This window comes from Protopterus annectens, chromosome 16.part0 (assembly GCF_019279795.1).
Source record: "Protopterus annectens isolate FY-2018-M chromosome 16.part0, PAN1.0, whole genome shotgun sequence".
Lineage (NCBI taxonomy): Eukaryota > Metazoa > Chordata > Ceratodontiformes > Protopteridae > Protopterus > Protopterus annectens.
The window spans coordinates 455,965,633-455,980,020 of NC_056750.1; the positions used below are offsets into that span (position 1 = coordinate 455,965,633).

Consider the following 14,388-nt stretch of genomic DNA (forward strand, 5'->3'; position numbering starts at 1 on the left):
AAAACTGGTGTAACCAGTCAGGAGGAGAAGGTAACCTCACACAACACAATTCCAGTATCGCATAGTCACACCACATCAGCGAACCAAACACATAAATACACAAACATACTCGGAGGCTCTAAATAAAAATCTACCCAAGCAACAGAGACCTCCAAAGCAGACATCCAAGCAAACGCTACCTCAAAACAAAACACGCACAACACATAGCACACAAAGTCAGTGTGCCAAGCAGCCACAGCCCTTAAGGCTGAATAACACACTTGATGCTCTTGTAATAGGTGACTCTATTGTCAGACACACTGATGTCCCGCTCAACAGGCTGAATAAAGAGAAGGTCACGGTGAGCTGCCTGTTGGGTGTTAGGATCCACCACATAACGCAAGCACTCAGGTCACTCCAAAGCAAATATAAATATGACTCAGTCATTGTACATGCTGGTGTGAATGACCTGAGACGTACCTCCCTGGACTACATGAAAAGAGACATAGAACAGCTCTCTGATCATGTAGCCCAGGCTGGTATGACCCTGACCTTGAGCAGCATCTTACTCTCACCTAGAACGATGCCACAGTACAAAGACAAAATGATCGATTTTAACAATTGGCTAAAATTTTGGTGTCATTCAAAGGGGATCCAGTGTCTGTCAGCCTGGGATGACATGCTCGACAAGCCATGTTGCTTCGCTAGGGACGGCTTGCACCTGTCACCACTGGGCTTTTGGATATTGGCAAAGGCTCTTGCCACCCCCATAGTGTCTTTTTTAGGCAAGGCTCAAAAGTCAAACCCACCCCCATAGACAGCACAAGGAACAAGAAACTAAAGGTAATGCTGCTTAACGCCAGAAGTCTTAACCTCAAGATGCACGCACTCGAAGCTCTCCTCAGTATGGAGAACATCGATATCTGTGCAGTGACAGAAACCTGGTTCAAGGCTCCAGAGAGCACCCCAGCACTACCAGGCTATACCTCATATCATGCTTTTCGGCCCCAAAGACCGAACCACAAAAGGAGGGGGAGTTTCCATATTTATCAAGGATATCCACACCTCCAGGTTAGTGGCATTGCATGATGTATCGGAGACCATCCATGTGCAACTAACAGTGGGCAAGACTGCTTTTCAGTTTATAGCATCCTACAGACCACCCTCTCAAAGTCAGGAATCCCACTCAGCTTTCCTGAAAACATTGGAGAACATGAAGATCTCTCCGAACACCTTTATATTGGGCGACTTCAACTACCCAAACATTGACTGGGAGCACTACTCAAGCCCCAGCACCTTAGCCCAAAGGTTCCTGGAAATTATAAACTCAAATGCTATGGAATAACTAGTCACCACTCCCACAAGAGGGGACAACATACTAGACCTGATCATTACCAACATGGGGACTCTATGCTCCACACCAGAAGTATATCCCTCATTGGTAAGATCAGACCATAAATTAATTTCACTGGATGTCCACATCCCGACCCCACCCGCAGCCCAGAAAACCACAGTGAAAAACTTCTCAAAAGTGAACTTCTCACTTCTCAAAACCAAAGTGGAATCCTTCAAGGCCCCAGGGCCAGTGGAAACTACGGCCCAAACTGCAGAATCCTATATAAACGCATTCTACGGACATCTCCAGGAATGCATGGATCATGCTATCCCAAACAAAACCAAGACCCAGTCATCCAAAGGCAGGCGTCCAGTCTGGTGGACCCCTGCCATAAATAAACTGTACAACAGAAGGAAGAAGCTACTACATTGATAAAGCAAAATCCCTAATAGGGAAGGCATCTCTGATCAGTACTAGCAAAAAATTACGATCCCTCATAAAATCCTCCAAGGCCAGCTTCGAGAGAAAAATTGCACAGGACACCAAAGACAATCATAAGGCTTTTTTCAGTTATGTTAGGAACCTGGGATGCAACTCCCAGACTTGTTCTGAGTTGATTCTAAACGACAAAAAATACACTGAACCCACAGACATCGCCATTATCCTGGCAGACAGGTTCAGTGCTAACTTCTCCACCCTCTCCCCCCAAAAGAGCAAGTATCTATCCCGGCAGAGGGCTGCCTCCCAAACATCTCTGATGCTCAGGTGAAGGCTGCCCTCTCCAAAGCAAAAAACACTGCTACCATGGGATGGCGTCCCAGGTTGTGTCCTACATGAACTTCAAGATGAACTAATCCCTCAAATAAAACAGCTATACAATCTCAGCCTCACTACAGGATATGTGCCCACAGAATGGCGTACAGCAACAGTGGTCCCACTCCACAAAGGTGGAGCCTCTATGGACCCTGGAAACTATCGCCCCATAAGCCTGACTAGCTTAGTCTGCAAGGCTATGGAGAGGATCATCATGGAGCTCATAAACAAAAACATTGGGGACCTACAGACACTAGATCCTACCCAGTTCGGCTTTGTCAAGGGCAGAGCCTGCCTTTTGAACCTGGTTGACTTCTTCGAAACAGTCACCAAAGCCATAGATGAAGGCAAGGTAGTCCACACAGCCTATCTGGACCTTGCAAAGGCATTTGACACAATACCCCACTCGGGCATCATAGATAAGCTATCCGGCTTAAATATAAACCCCTATGTCACAAGATGGGTCGCAAACTGGCTCAAAGACAGAACCCACAGAGTGAGAGCTGCTGGAGGCATGTCAGACTCGAAACCGGTCACAAGTGGCATCCCACAGGGTTCTGTCCTGGGACCACTCTTGTTCGGTATATACTTTTCCGAGGTACAGGCAAACGTGGGAGGGCTATGGCTCACCAAGTTCGCAGACGACTGCAAACTGGGCGCCATAATCGACTCTCCAGCTGACACAAACATCCTTCAAAAAGGTCTCACAGAGACAGATAACTGGTGCCAGCACCATGGTTTAAAGCTAAATGCCAAAAATGTATGGTCATACCCTTTGGCAAAACAATGTGCCCACAAATTACCACATAGGCGAAACCCATTAAGTACAGAGAAAGTTATTAGGGACCTGGGGACCCAAGTTGATAGCAATCTCTCCTTTGAAAACCACATTGCCAAAGTGGTTAGAAAGACCTTCTACATAACCCACCTCATCACGAAGGGTTTCACATCTAGATCAAGAGAGGTAATCGTGCCCCTTTATTCATCCCTCATCAGGCCCATCATAGAATACAATGCCCCTTTTGGGATGTACCTTACCAGACACCTGCAGCAATTAGAAAGACCCCAAAAGTATCTCACCAAGAGGATCAAGAGTCTCAAACAGATGCCATATGCTGCTCGGTTAAAAAAACTCCAACTCTACTCAGTTGCATACCGCCTACTTTGAGGCGATCTATGCCTGACATACAAAGCTATGTCAAATCCAGAATTAATGGACATGCTCCACCTCAGTAAATCTAAATCCCTTAGAGCCACACGCTCGAGGGACTTGAACCTCAGCACAGAAATAAATAGAACTTGCTGGAGGGACAGGTTCATAACCCAGAGGCTCCCTTCGCTCTAGAATAGAATTCCAGTTCATGTGAGGCAGAGCACGTCACTGAATCTCTTCAAGAAGAATCTCGATAGGTGGATGGGGGATCGTAGGTTTGTCCCAGGGATTACTCCTGTGTCACTATTAGACAGTGGCACAGTAAACTAAACCTTAAAAAGGGCACAGTATACTCAAATCAAGGGGTGGCGTAAGCCATACAGAATCGGGCTAGGCTTATAATTGCCCCAGGGCAGATAGATTCATAGGTTCATACTAGGCTATGAAAGGTAAAATTCCTCTTCCTTTTCAGCTTTCTAGCAGACGCCTAAAGGTTATGGGCCAAAAGTGACTGGTATTTGGAACTGTTCATAATTCCCTCCACCTTGACTAAAGCCCCAGTTCCAACTGAAGAAAAGCAACCCCCAAAACATGATACTGCCACCACCATGCTTCACCGTGGGGACGGTGCTCTTTTGGTGATGTGAAGTGTTTTTGTGCCAAACATACCTTTTGGAATTGTGGCCAAAAAGTTCACCCTTGGTCTCAGACCATAACACATCTTCCCACATGCTTTTGGGAGACTATGTATTGTTTTGCAAATTTTAGCCGGGCATGGATGTTTTTCTGTGTAAGAAAAGGCTTCTGCCTTGCAACCCCACCCCATAGTCCAGACATATGGAGAATATGGTAGATAGTTGTCACATGCAGTACACAACCAGTACTTGCCAGAAATTCCTGAAGCTCCTTCACTGTTGCTGTAGGTCTCTTGGCAGCCTCCCTGACCAGTTTTCGTCTTGTCTTTTGCTCAGTTTTGGAGGGACATCCAGTTCTTTGCAATGTCACTGTTGTCCCATATTTTCTCCACTTTTTATTGACCGTCTTCACTGTGCTCCATGGTATATCCAATGCTGTGGAATTTTTTTTTTACCCTTCTCCTGACTGATCCCTTTCAACAATGAGATCCCACTGATGATTTGTAAGCTCTCTGTCAACTATGGCTTTTGCTGTAGCAGGCAACTGAGTAAATGTCGAGAAAATCCTACTAGGACAGGTGAACTTTACTTGGGGTTAATCAGAGTCTCTAACTGATGGCAGGTGCGTACCCATGAAGATTGAATGCTGTAATTAAATCAAAAGGCGCTTCAACAAAGTGTCAGTTTAAGGGTGTGCACACTTATGCAACCAGCATATTATACGTTTTTTATATTTTTATATTTTTCCCCCAACAGATTTGTTTGCTTTTCAACTGAATTGTACAGGTTATAGGTCACATTAAAGGTGGAAAAAGTTTTGAAATGATTTATTGTGGTCTCATTTTTTTATATCACAAAAACCTGGCATTTTAACAGGGGTGTGTTAATTTTTTATATCTACGGTATATGTTACAAAAACAAATCTGTATAAAAAAGTTCCTTATTTTTGCTTTATAATGTTTCTTGTAAATATTCTTTTGTTATTGCCGTTCTTGCATTGAGTTTTGGATCCCTATCAGATGATAGAAACCTCATTTGACTGAATCCCATTTGACTTTTGGTCTGGGTTTTATATCATCCACTTTATAATTCAGTATGCTTGCAAGATTTCAGTATTATGGGTTTCAGTCCAGTGATTTTTCAGTATTTTGAAATTTCAGTCTTATGGTCTCAGTCAAATGAGTTTCAGTCATATGAAGTTTCTATCATCTGATAAGGATCCCGAGTTTCTTTGTAAAACCTTCTAAATTTTGATCTCTGTTAACTTTTTGTCTTTGTAAAATTCTCTAAAATTGTATACTCTAAGCATTGTTCTTTGTAACAATTACTGTACTTTTTCTGGAGATGTTCTCTCCGGTCCTTCGCTGAAAATGACCCATCACCCAGATGGACTATCCCGGTAAATAAATAAATTAAATATGCATGGAGTCTTATCCATTCTGACCTCAAAATAGGTCACAGCAGAGGAATCAGAGACAGAAACCGGACAGACCTCAGGGGGTTTCACCAGTCTCAAGAGAGACATCCGGTGGAGGTGGTACAGCTGAAGAATCAGACCGGACCTTCTTGGTATTTTTCTTCGAAGACATCTTGCCCTTGGGTCAGAAAGACCCTTCCATGGTATCCTTAGCCAACAATTTAAGTTCTCAAGATAAATTGCGAGGGAAGAAAGCTGACTCCGCAACGTCTTGGTGACAAAGGACTGACAAATCTCGCAAGATGTATGGTCGTGGGAAGCAGCTAAACAGAATACTGCTCATGAATATCTTTGTGGGGAAATCGGTCTCCCGCACTGGCATTTCCCTTTTCTGGATGACATGAAACCCAACAACCAGAAACCAAGGTAAAAGTAAGATAACAAAAAATCCAACAAGGAACTTATGTGAAAGCAGTAGAAACCAGCAGACAAATGAGCATTCAGTCTGAAGATCGAAAATGGCATTTGGACTGGTGGCAAAGAGTTTCTGAAGATGGTACATCTAGATGTCACCTTCATGCCTTAAGAGGGAAGGATGTGTATGACGTACGACATACCCTTTACAAACAAAAGACGCAATGGCGCAGCGACAGCATTGTCGCCTCACAGCAAGAGGTTCTCCAGTTCGATTCTTGGCTGGGGTGCTGTGCAGAGTCTGCATGTCCTCCCTGCATTTGTGTAGGTTTCCTCCGGGTGATTAAGTTTCCTCCCACGTTACAAAGACATGCGTCTGGAGCCTTTCTCCCCGGGCCTCTACTGACAAATGGCTTCATTCTAAGTCAGACTTTCTCGGTTAACAAATGTTAAACAAAAAAAATAAATAAAAAGACTTTGGTATAGTGAACAGACATAAGGTTGCCCTTGGCATAAGGAATAATGCAACAGTGACATGGAAGGACATCAGTCATTTAAATCAAGGTAAACAGAGGAATTAAAACCTAAATGCTGAAATAATTCACTAATTCATAACCTTACTAAGGAAACTCTACCAGCACACCATAGCTTGTAAGGGTTTTGACAGGTTTGAATTTGACATTCTGATGTTTGTTATGGGGTAAGGAGGGGGGGGTCTATACACTCTCTTGGAGAGACATGACTTACCTTGAAGGAAGGAGACAGCTTCTAAATACTCTTAAGAGAAACATTATTTATATGGGCAGACAGAGTTTTACTTCAACCATTTAGTCTCATTTAAATGACAGTATGAAGTCTAAATACTGACTGAAGCGGAGATCTACTCAATACGTTGTCTCCTCACAGTAAGACGCTGTGCGGTTCAATTCTCAGCTAGAGCGCCTTCTGCATGGAGACATGCGTGAATGGGCGTACCTTCATTGAAGGTTGCGCGTCAGGGCTGGCAACTCGGCACGTAAAAATCAACTGAAAATCATGAGCAGACCGGAGCTCCGCTGCGGCGACCCCTAACCGGGAAAAGCCGAAAGACACAACTTTTTTTTAATACGAGACATTTTCATTAGTTATGTCAGTTAAAATAAATTTAACAGCTCATGTCATGATTTTTATTTGCATTAAAATACAAGTGAAATGTCTTAACTGATTATCTTCATTACTGTCAAGGATGAAAGTACTTACAGCTTTGCCTGAAAAACAATTTCTGGGCATTTTTCTGAGGTGTGGTTTTATTTTAACTAATCTAAACGACATCACCCTGAAATGACTAACACCATGCATTTTACAACACTTTATTTTATTTTGTGCAGTGTTGCCAAGTCTGACACTGTGTTTGGTTTACAGCAAACTACTTTTGGAGACTTAGTTTTGGTGGAATTACAAAAATATTTTCGAAAACAGTTCAACTCTAAAGCAAGTAAGCTTCCTTAGACTCACAATATTCAGATTTGTAGCTTACACCATTTAAGACAATTACTAAACCGTACAGAGGTAACAGCTTTTAAAGGGTAACGCACACACACTATTAAGGTTACCTAAAACGATAAAAGACTCAAGTACTTACGTTTTTGCACTGGCCTCCAGGAATAAAAGCCCTGTAAAACAAACATTTTCTTAAGAAAAAATTTAACAGACTTAGTAAACTTCATTCTCATAATTTTGTGGCTAAGGTATTGTATGTGCATCAGGGTCTACTTCAGTAGACCAACAGGTCACTTACCCTATATCCAGCTGCCCGAGACGAGACATACACCTTCAGAAGACCGAACTCTGGAAGACCAACGTTTCACATGAGGCAAGTAACTGCTTGGCTTTGGTCCTTACCCCCGCAATAGTGCATTCTCTAAGTTGATATATTTAGTTGGGGGGCGTGGGGGGGGTGCGAAGCCCCCCACAAGTGTGGGTTAAGTTTTGCTTACTTTAGTTAATATAATCGGGATGGCCAAGTGGTTACTTATCTCATGTGAAACATCGGTCTTCCGAATGTTGGTCTTGTCATCTCGGGCAACTGGGTGTCGGGTAAGTGAGCGGTTGGTCTACTGAATTAGACCCATGCAGAAATACTAGCAAAGATTTATTATATAAGGCATCATAAAGTTGAGCATTCCCAAGCCTACAAGAAGCGAAATGATCACACACACCTTTCACTAAATAAAATGCTACATAATTCAACAAATACAAATCAGAAGAAAAAGAGAGAATGCTACACAGGTCCACTGTTCAATTAGAAGCATTCAACTGCAAGACTTACTCAAGAGTTACATATACATGTGGAACATAGCAAATAATGCAAATGAGTATCACAAGAAGACAGAGGCAGAGTTACCTATTCATACCGAAAAATGGATCATTACCATTCCAAAATTGAAAAATAAATTATGCTAATTACAACCTTCAATGCATACTCATCATTCATCAGAAAAAAGAACCCAGAGCAATCAAAGTCGCTTGAAAAAAGTGTAGAGAAAACCTCATGCCAAATAATGACCCCTCAATGCAGTAAATCAAGCCATTCTCAAGCCCAAAGAAAACTATGGTACACATGACTTGTTATTAACAGATGTTTGATTCCCTCCCCACATTACCACTTCTCCTTTGGAAAAAAAGTAGAGGTCGGGATGGGGTTGAGGGGACTAGAAATGCTGGGCAAAAGGACCATGGGCCTAAACATTAGAAAGCCAGAAATGAACTTCAAAGTGAAAGGTCATAAAAAGAAAAATAAATACCAGTGTAAAGCATTAGTGAGAGACAATGTGAACATTCCAATCTTAACAGCAGCCTCAAGAAAGAGAGGAAAAGAAAATGTAGAAAAGGGAGTGGAGCTTTTTTGCACAAAATACTTGGCAATCATCTGCAAACTACTTATACGGACTACGTTCAATTACAAAGATAACACATCAGCTGCATCCCTGAATTTATACACAGCAATTTAAATGCTTAAAAATATTACTCAAGTGCATACTACTATTAGTTTTTATTTAGGATTTCAGTGTAAACTGCATTTGTCTCCCTGAGAAAAACTTGCTGTGAGCCAAAAATGATGCAAGTCTTCATGTTGCCTAGTTCTAAAGTCCGCTTTATACTACTTTCCAAACAAGACAATTTGGTATCCTCTCCTTAATGTAACCCTTAAAGTTACAAAGGAAATGGTATACCTGAATCTTGGTCCCCCCAAAAAACACACACAAAAAATATTTTATATATAGATTATATATATATATATATATATATATATATATATATATATATATATATATATATAAACATGCCAAATGCTTTACATATTATGTTTAAGGACAAAAACGATTTGCTTTTCTGGAACAGCAGGGCTAATGTTAGCAGGCATTTGGACTCAAACTGTCAAACATACTCCCCCATCTCATAATGCAATGTTGTGCCAACTCCCTCCACAGCTGAGGTATGATGTGCAATGTCACAAAAAATGTGTGTCATAAGACCAACTATCCCAGACAGCAGGGGAAGGTAAGTTGGTGTTTTATGGGGGAAGGATCCATTGTTCCAGATAATTATTTTAAGCACGACTTTAGTATCTAACAGGAGGTCCACAGTGTGCAACAGCAGGACTAAGACCCAAGCAAATCCCCTTGGGTACCTTCCTTATAGGAATATACCCCCTTATTATACTAGCCCTAAAGAAACACCTCGACTTCACATGCAGCTGGTAATGCATTGCAAAGTGTTGGAACAGATGAAGTAACTGCTACACAGAAATATAGAGCTATTTCTCTGAAAAAAGTTGTGGAGGTAGCATCCATCTTACATGAATGCACCTCTGGTACTGAAGGAACAGGACTGCTGTATTTATTCCAGGAAAACTAAATCCAGCCAATCATCTTGCTAACGTAGCCCTGGAACCTTCTGATTGATTTTTTTTTTCCCTTGGACAAACAGCTGGTTTTCTACACATCCATAAAATGGAAGAAGCTTTCTCTGGTTAGAAAGCCAAGGATAAATGGATATAGTCGTTGATTGAACTCAGGAGGGACCCTAAAGCACAAGGGAGATTTAGTACAGAAAGTGATACTATGAAATACCAAATACCAACGTTCAATAGACAATGCCTGTGACTCAACATTGTCTAGATGGAAATGACAGACACAAGCCATAAAGTCTTCCACAAAATGTATTTAATGTCGGCAGAGGCTGCTAGTTCAGTGACATGCAAGATCAACTTCTCCAACATAAAGCACAAATTCCAATGAGGCACAGGATCCTGTAGGAAGATGAAAGCAAAAATGAACATTCCAGAAAAAAATATATAAACTTTTAATGAAGTCAGAGCCACCTTGTGTTTTAGTGTGATTTTTTGTGCCAGGGTATGGACTTTTATTTTTTGATAATCCTAGTCTTCTCCTTTCAGGACTGAGATCCCTCCACTGGCAGGAAAGCTCTGAAAGGCTTCACACCCATACTTGTCTTTTAGTCAGCTGAGCTCTGGTCACTTGATAGCTTGGGCACGTGGAAGGTGCCCTGAAGCTTTGGAAGCTGACCGGCTATTATATCATTGGCAGGATATAACCCACAGATTTAAGGCTACTGCAGCAGCAATCAATTGAACATCTGCTGTTATGCTAAGTTCACCTTACACAACTGTACTTTCCACTTTGTAATGCAAGATTTTCTAGCCTCCTGCAAAACCCAAAGCATGTTCTCGGAAAATTGATGTCAAAAAGGAATCCAAACTCATCACCCAGAGAGTAAATTGTAGGGTGAGAAGATGAAGGTGACTTAGAAAGCCCTTGTCTTCTGAGAATAGATAGATACTGTGAGAACTTTATGATAACTGTTTCTGACCAGGTGAAAAAGAGAAAAAACAATGCTACCTGAGCATACAGGGAGTCAACAAGAATAGTCGGTGTGGAACAGAACTTCTGAAATTGTCTGTTCTGGGGAGGCAAAAAGTTCTACCTGAAGAGTGCATCACGGACAGACAATGTCCAGAAAAAAAAACTTGCTGTGAAGTACCCACTTGTGAGGCTCTACCCTGGACCTGCTAAGACTGCCAACCACACTGAGGTCTGAGGGAACATAGGCTGACTGAAAAAACAGTTTATTGTAGATGGCAAAATCCCATGCTTTGAGGGCTAAGTCTGTAACAAGGGTAAGGCTTTGTTCTCCCCTGTTTAAGTACCACATGACAATGGTGGTTTCTGTGAAAATTCTTGAGTGGCCTTGGAGCCTAAAGGTAATGCAGAGACTGAAAAGCCAGGATAAGAACTTTCATTTCCATGATGTTGATATGCTCCTTCACCTCCTGTGAAAATTAGACTGCCTTGGTCCCTGATTATGTTGGAACAAGCTTTTCAGACGAGGTCTGAAACATCTGTAAACAGTTCATGAATGAGGGAAAATACCTGAAAGCGAAGGCCTGGATTCTGAGGTATCTGCTGGATACAGCATACAAATTCCTTCCTTAAGCAAGACATGAGGAACGCGAAAGTCCAGAGGGTGACAATGAGCCAAACTATCCTCAGATACCAATGGAACTTCCTTATATGGAGTCTTGCAAAAGGAACCATTGAAATAGTGGATGCCATGAACCCCAGAGCTCTCAGAAACTCTTGCCAACAGTTCTGCAAAGGAAGAAGAGACTTAAAAAAAAAGTGGGAGGAAGAAGAAAGGCAGTCTCAGTAAGAGTCTGAATCCTGAACTCTAGGAAAACCTGGTCCTGAGGAGTCATCGGTCATTTAGAGTGAAGCCCACATTGTGAAACAGCAGCACAGTGAATTCTAGACCCTGCAGAAGATGGTGAGAGTGAGCCCTAAATTAGGTCATCCAGATAAGGAAAAATATGATCAAAAGGCTATGACCGGGGCTAGACATTTTGTAAAGATCCTTTGGGCTGTGGAAAGAACAAAAAGGAAAGCAAAGAACTAGTAACAAACAGGATAAAGAGAACCATAAATACTTCTTAAAGAGGGGGTGTACAGGAATATGTAAATGTTCATCCTTCAGGTCCACAGACCCCAGAAAGGCCTGAAGAAGCACTGGGAACAAAGACTGGAGTGTCAACATTTTGAAAGAAGGAACTCTGAGAAAGGAGAAGTCAAGAATGGGTATCCAAGAGCCATCATTCCTGGGAACCAATAACATCCTGAAATAGAAGCCTGTGCCCCTCTGGCAAGGAGGCACTGGCTGAATAGTACAGAGTCAATAGGTCTTAAAGAGGAAGAAAATAAGACAACTGGAAGCAGGAGGGTGAGGAATACCTAGAAAGGAAGGAAGGGAATTCCATTCCATGAAATAATCATTGAAAATTTTTGATAGACCCTAGAAATCTGTGCTGATCAGTTGCCAAATGGGAAAGGACAGAGTTAACTTTTGAGAAAGAGGAATCTATCCAAGGGTAAGAGGACGATAATTGTCAAAAATAAACTTGTCTGGAAAGGAAGGCTTCTGTCTGCTGGAATCTGGAGCAGGTTTTTCAGGGGAAAAATATTTTAGGAAGTCTCTTAACCTTTAAAGGCAGTTTATGATGTTGATGCACAAAAAGGGTCTTAGAGAGTAATTATTCTGATATTTAGGTATAGATAAGAAGGAAATTTGTTGAATGTCTAACATGACTTTCCCTCTGCCTTGCAAAACTTAAAACTGCGATATCAGGACAAAACAAACTGGGTTTCCAGAGGGCAGTCCAATAATTTTGGTTTCACATCCTCAGGGAAGGAATGTAGATGAAGCCAGGAATACCTCTTAATGACTGACCCTGATGCTGATGCAGCTACCCTAGAAGAAGCAACAGCAACATCACAACTGCATTTAATGGGATGACAAGCTAACCTAAGAAGCAGAACCCAGCAAAGAAATGGCTGAAGTCTTAGAAACAGACACGGGCATGTTAATTACCACACCCTTCAGCTTGGAAAGAAGAGCAAGCACATACCTTATAGTTTCATAGGTAGGTACTAGGCTATCTGCCCAAAGGCATTTATAAGCCTAGCCGGAATGTGCTGGCTTTCGCCACCCCCTTAGATTAGATCCCTGTGCCTCTGTCCAGAAGAGCCATTGAAGTGATCCCTGGGGTAAACTTTCTGTTTCCCATCCACTTGTCAAGGTTTCTCTTGAAGAGGGTTAGTGAGGAGCTCTGCCTAATTCAGATTGGAATCTTGTTTCAGAGCATGGGAAGTCTCTGGGACATGAATCTATCCCTCCAGCACGTCCTATTTATTGTTGTGGTGAAGTTTAGATCCCTGGAGCGTGTGACTCGAGGGGCTATGGTTTTCTTTAGGTGGAGCATGTCCATCAGTTCTGGGTTGGACATGGCCTTGTATGTCAGGCAGAGATCACCTCTGAATAGGCGGTATTGCAACAGAGTACAGTTGGAGTTTCTCCAGTCATATAGTCCTAGTAATTGATGGTCCTGAATGCTTAGGTAGCACAAATATTCACCATCTTACTGTACTGATCCACTGCTGTACTATTTTTTGCCTGAATGTAAGAGTTTTGAAGAGGCGCGACTTGGAAGGTTTGTCAGTTGAAAGAGAAATCACTGTAGGAACTGGAGGGGTTCTTGTGCAAGAATTTCTGAGCTTCAGGGACCTTACAGAACATCTCTTTTTTTTTTTTTTTATAGAAGCAAGAAGCCGAAATTCAGGGGCTTGGAAAGCAGAAGTGTCATGAAGAGCTTCAAAAACAGGAGGAACTGCAGACAGTCTGGGAGAATTCATCTATAAAGATCATAGTATCTATTCTGGCCATCAGACATCTAGGAGCTTTCCAAATGAAAATGTTCTATCATTTTAATTATGGTGTCCCCAAAAAAAAGATCTTAAACTGGGGAGTCAGGGAAAAGAGAATCCTTCTCATCAGACCCCAAAGCAGGAAGAGAGTGAAATGGGTAGGAATAAGTCAATGATTACTCTCCAGAATCTAAATCATTCTCAACAGAAGAATCAGTATTCTGATGAAGTTTTAAAAGTTTTAAAATGAAAGCGCTCATCTTGTGTTTTGGAATAAAATGTTTTCTACAGCTATCCTGAGCTAAAATTTTAGCATTTTTTTCTGCGAATTCTTTGAACAAAGATACACAGTTATGATCATTACATTCTATGACTGGACATCTTTAGGTGCAAGTAAAAAAAAATATATAGTTGCTTTTGAAAAATAATGACTAAAATTACGTTTTTCTGTAACTATGTTGTCCAGTTTCTGGTCGATCCCCTAGTGCTCACACAAACAGGTGCTGCATACAGTGACATGCACTACATACAGAAGGAGCATTTTCCATCACTAAAGCAGAATAAAATTTTTACATTTTCACAAATTTCTTTCTCTCAGGTTTCCTCCTTGGTTTTAGATGGCAATTTCATCTAAGCCCAGAGATGTCTGACATCAACTAAAGAACCAAACACTCACAAGACAAGGTGTCTGTGTGGCTGCAAAATGCAACTGTCTGGGAACACTTCAGCGTTTTAAGGTTCTTTAAAGACGCATATTTTTTTAAAGAACTGCCCATGTTTCATTACAAAGGTGAATGTATATAGATTTTGCCTCACATTTTGGGTCTATTCCCGGTAAACCACGTGGTTTACTGCAAATCTTGAAAATTTTCAGTCACTAAATA

At 41.6% G+C, this 14,388-nt stretch overlaps 1 protein-coding gene across 1 annotated transcript in view; it reads right to left on the reverse strand.

Annotated features, from left to right (window-relative positions):
* Positions 1-14,388, reverse strand: part of RAB14 (RAB14, member RAS oncogene family) — a gene marked incomplete in the record, with an annotated part of 850,204 nt that overhangs the window by 220,543 nt on the left and 615,273 nt on the right. Inside the window, 1 exon segment of the mRNA XM_044058006.1 lies at positions 7,369-7,399. Within this exon segment, the coding sequence (XP_043913941.1) occupies positions 7,369-7,399 (31 nt within the window).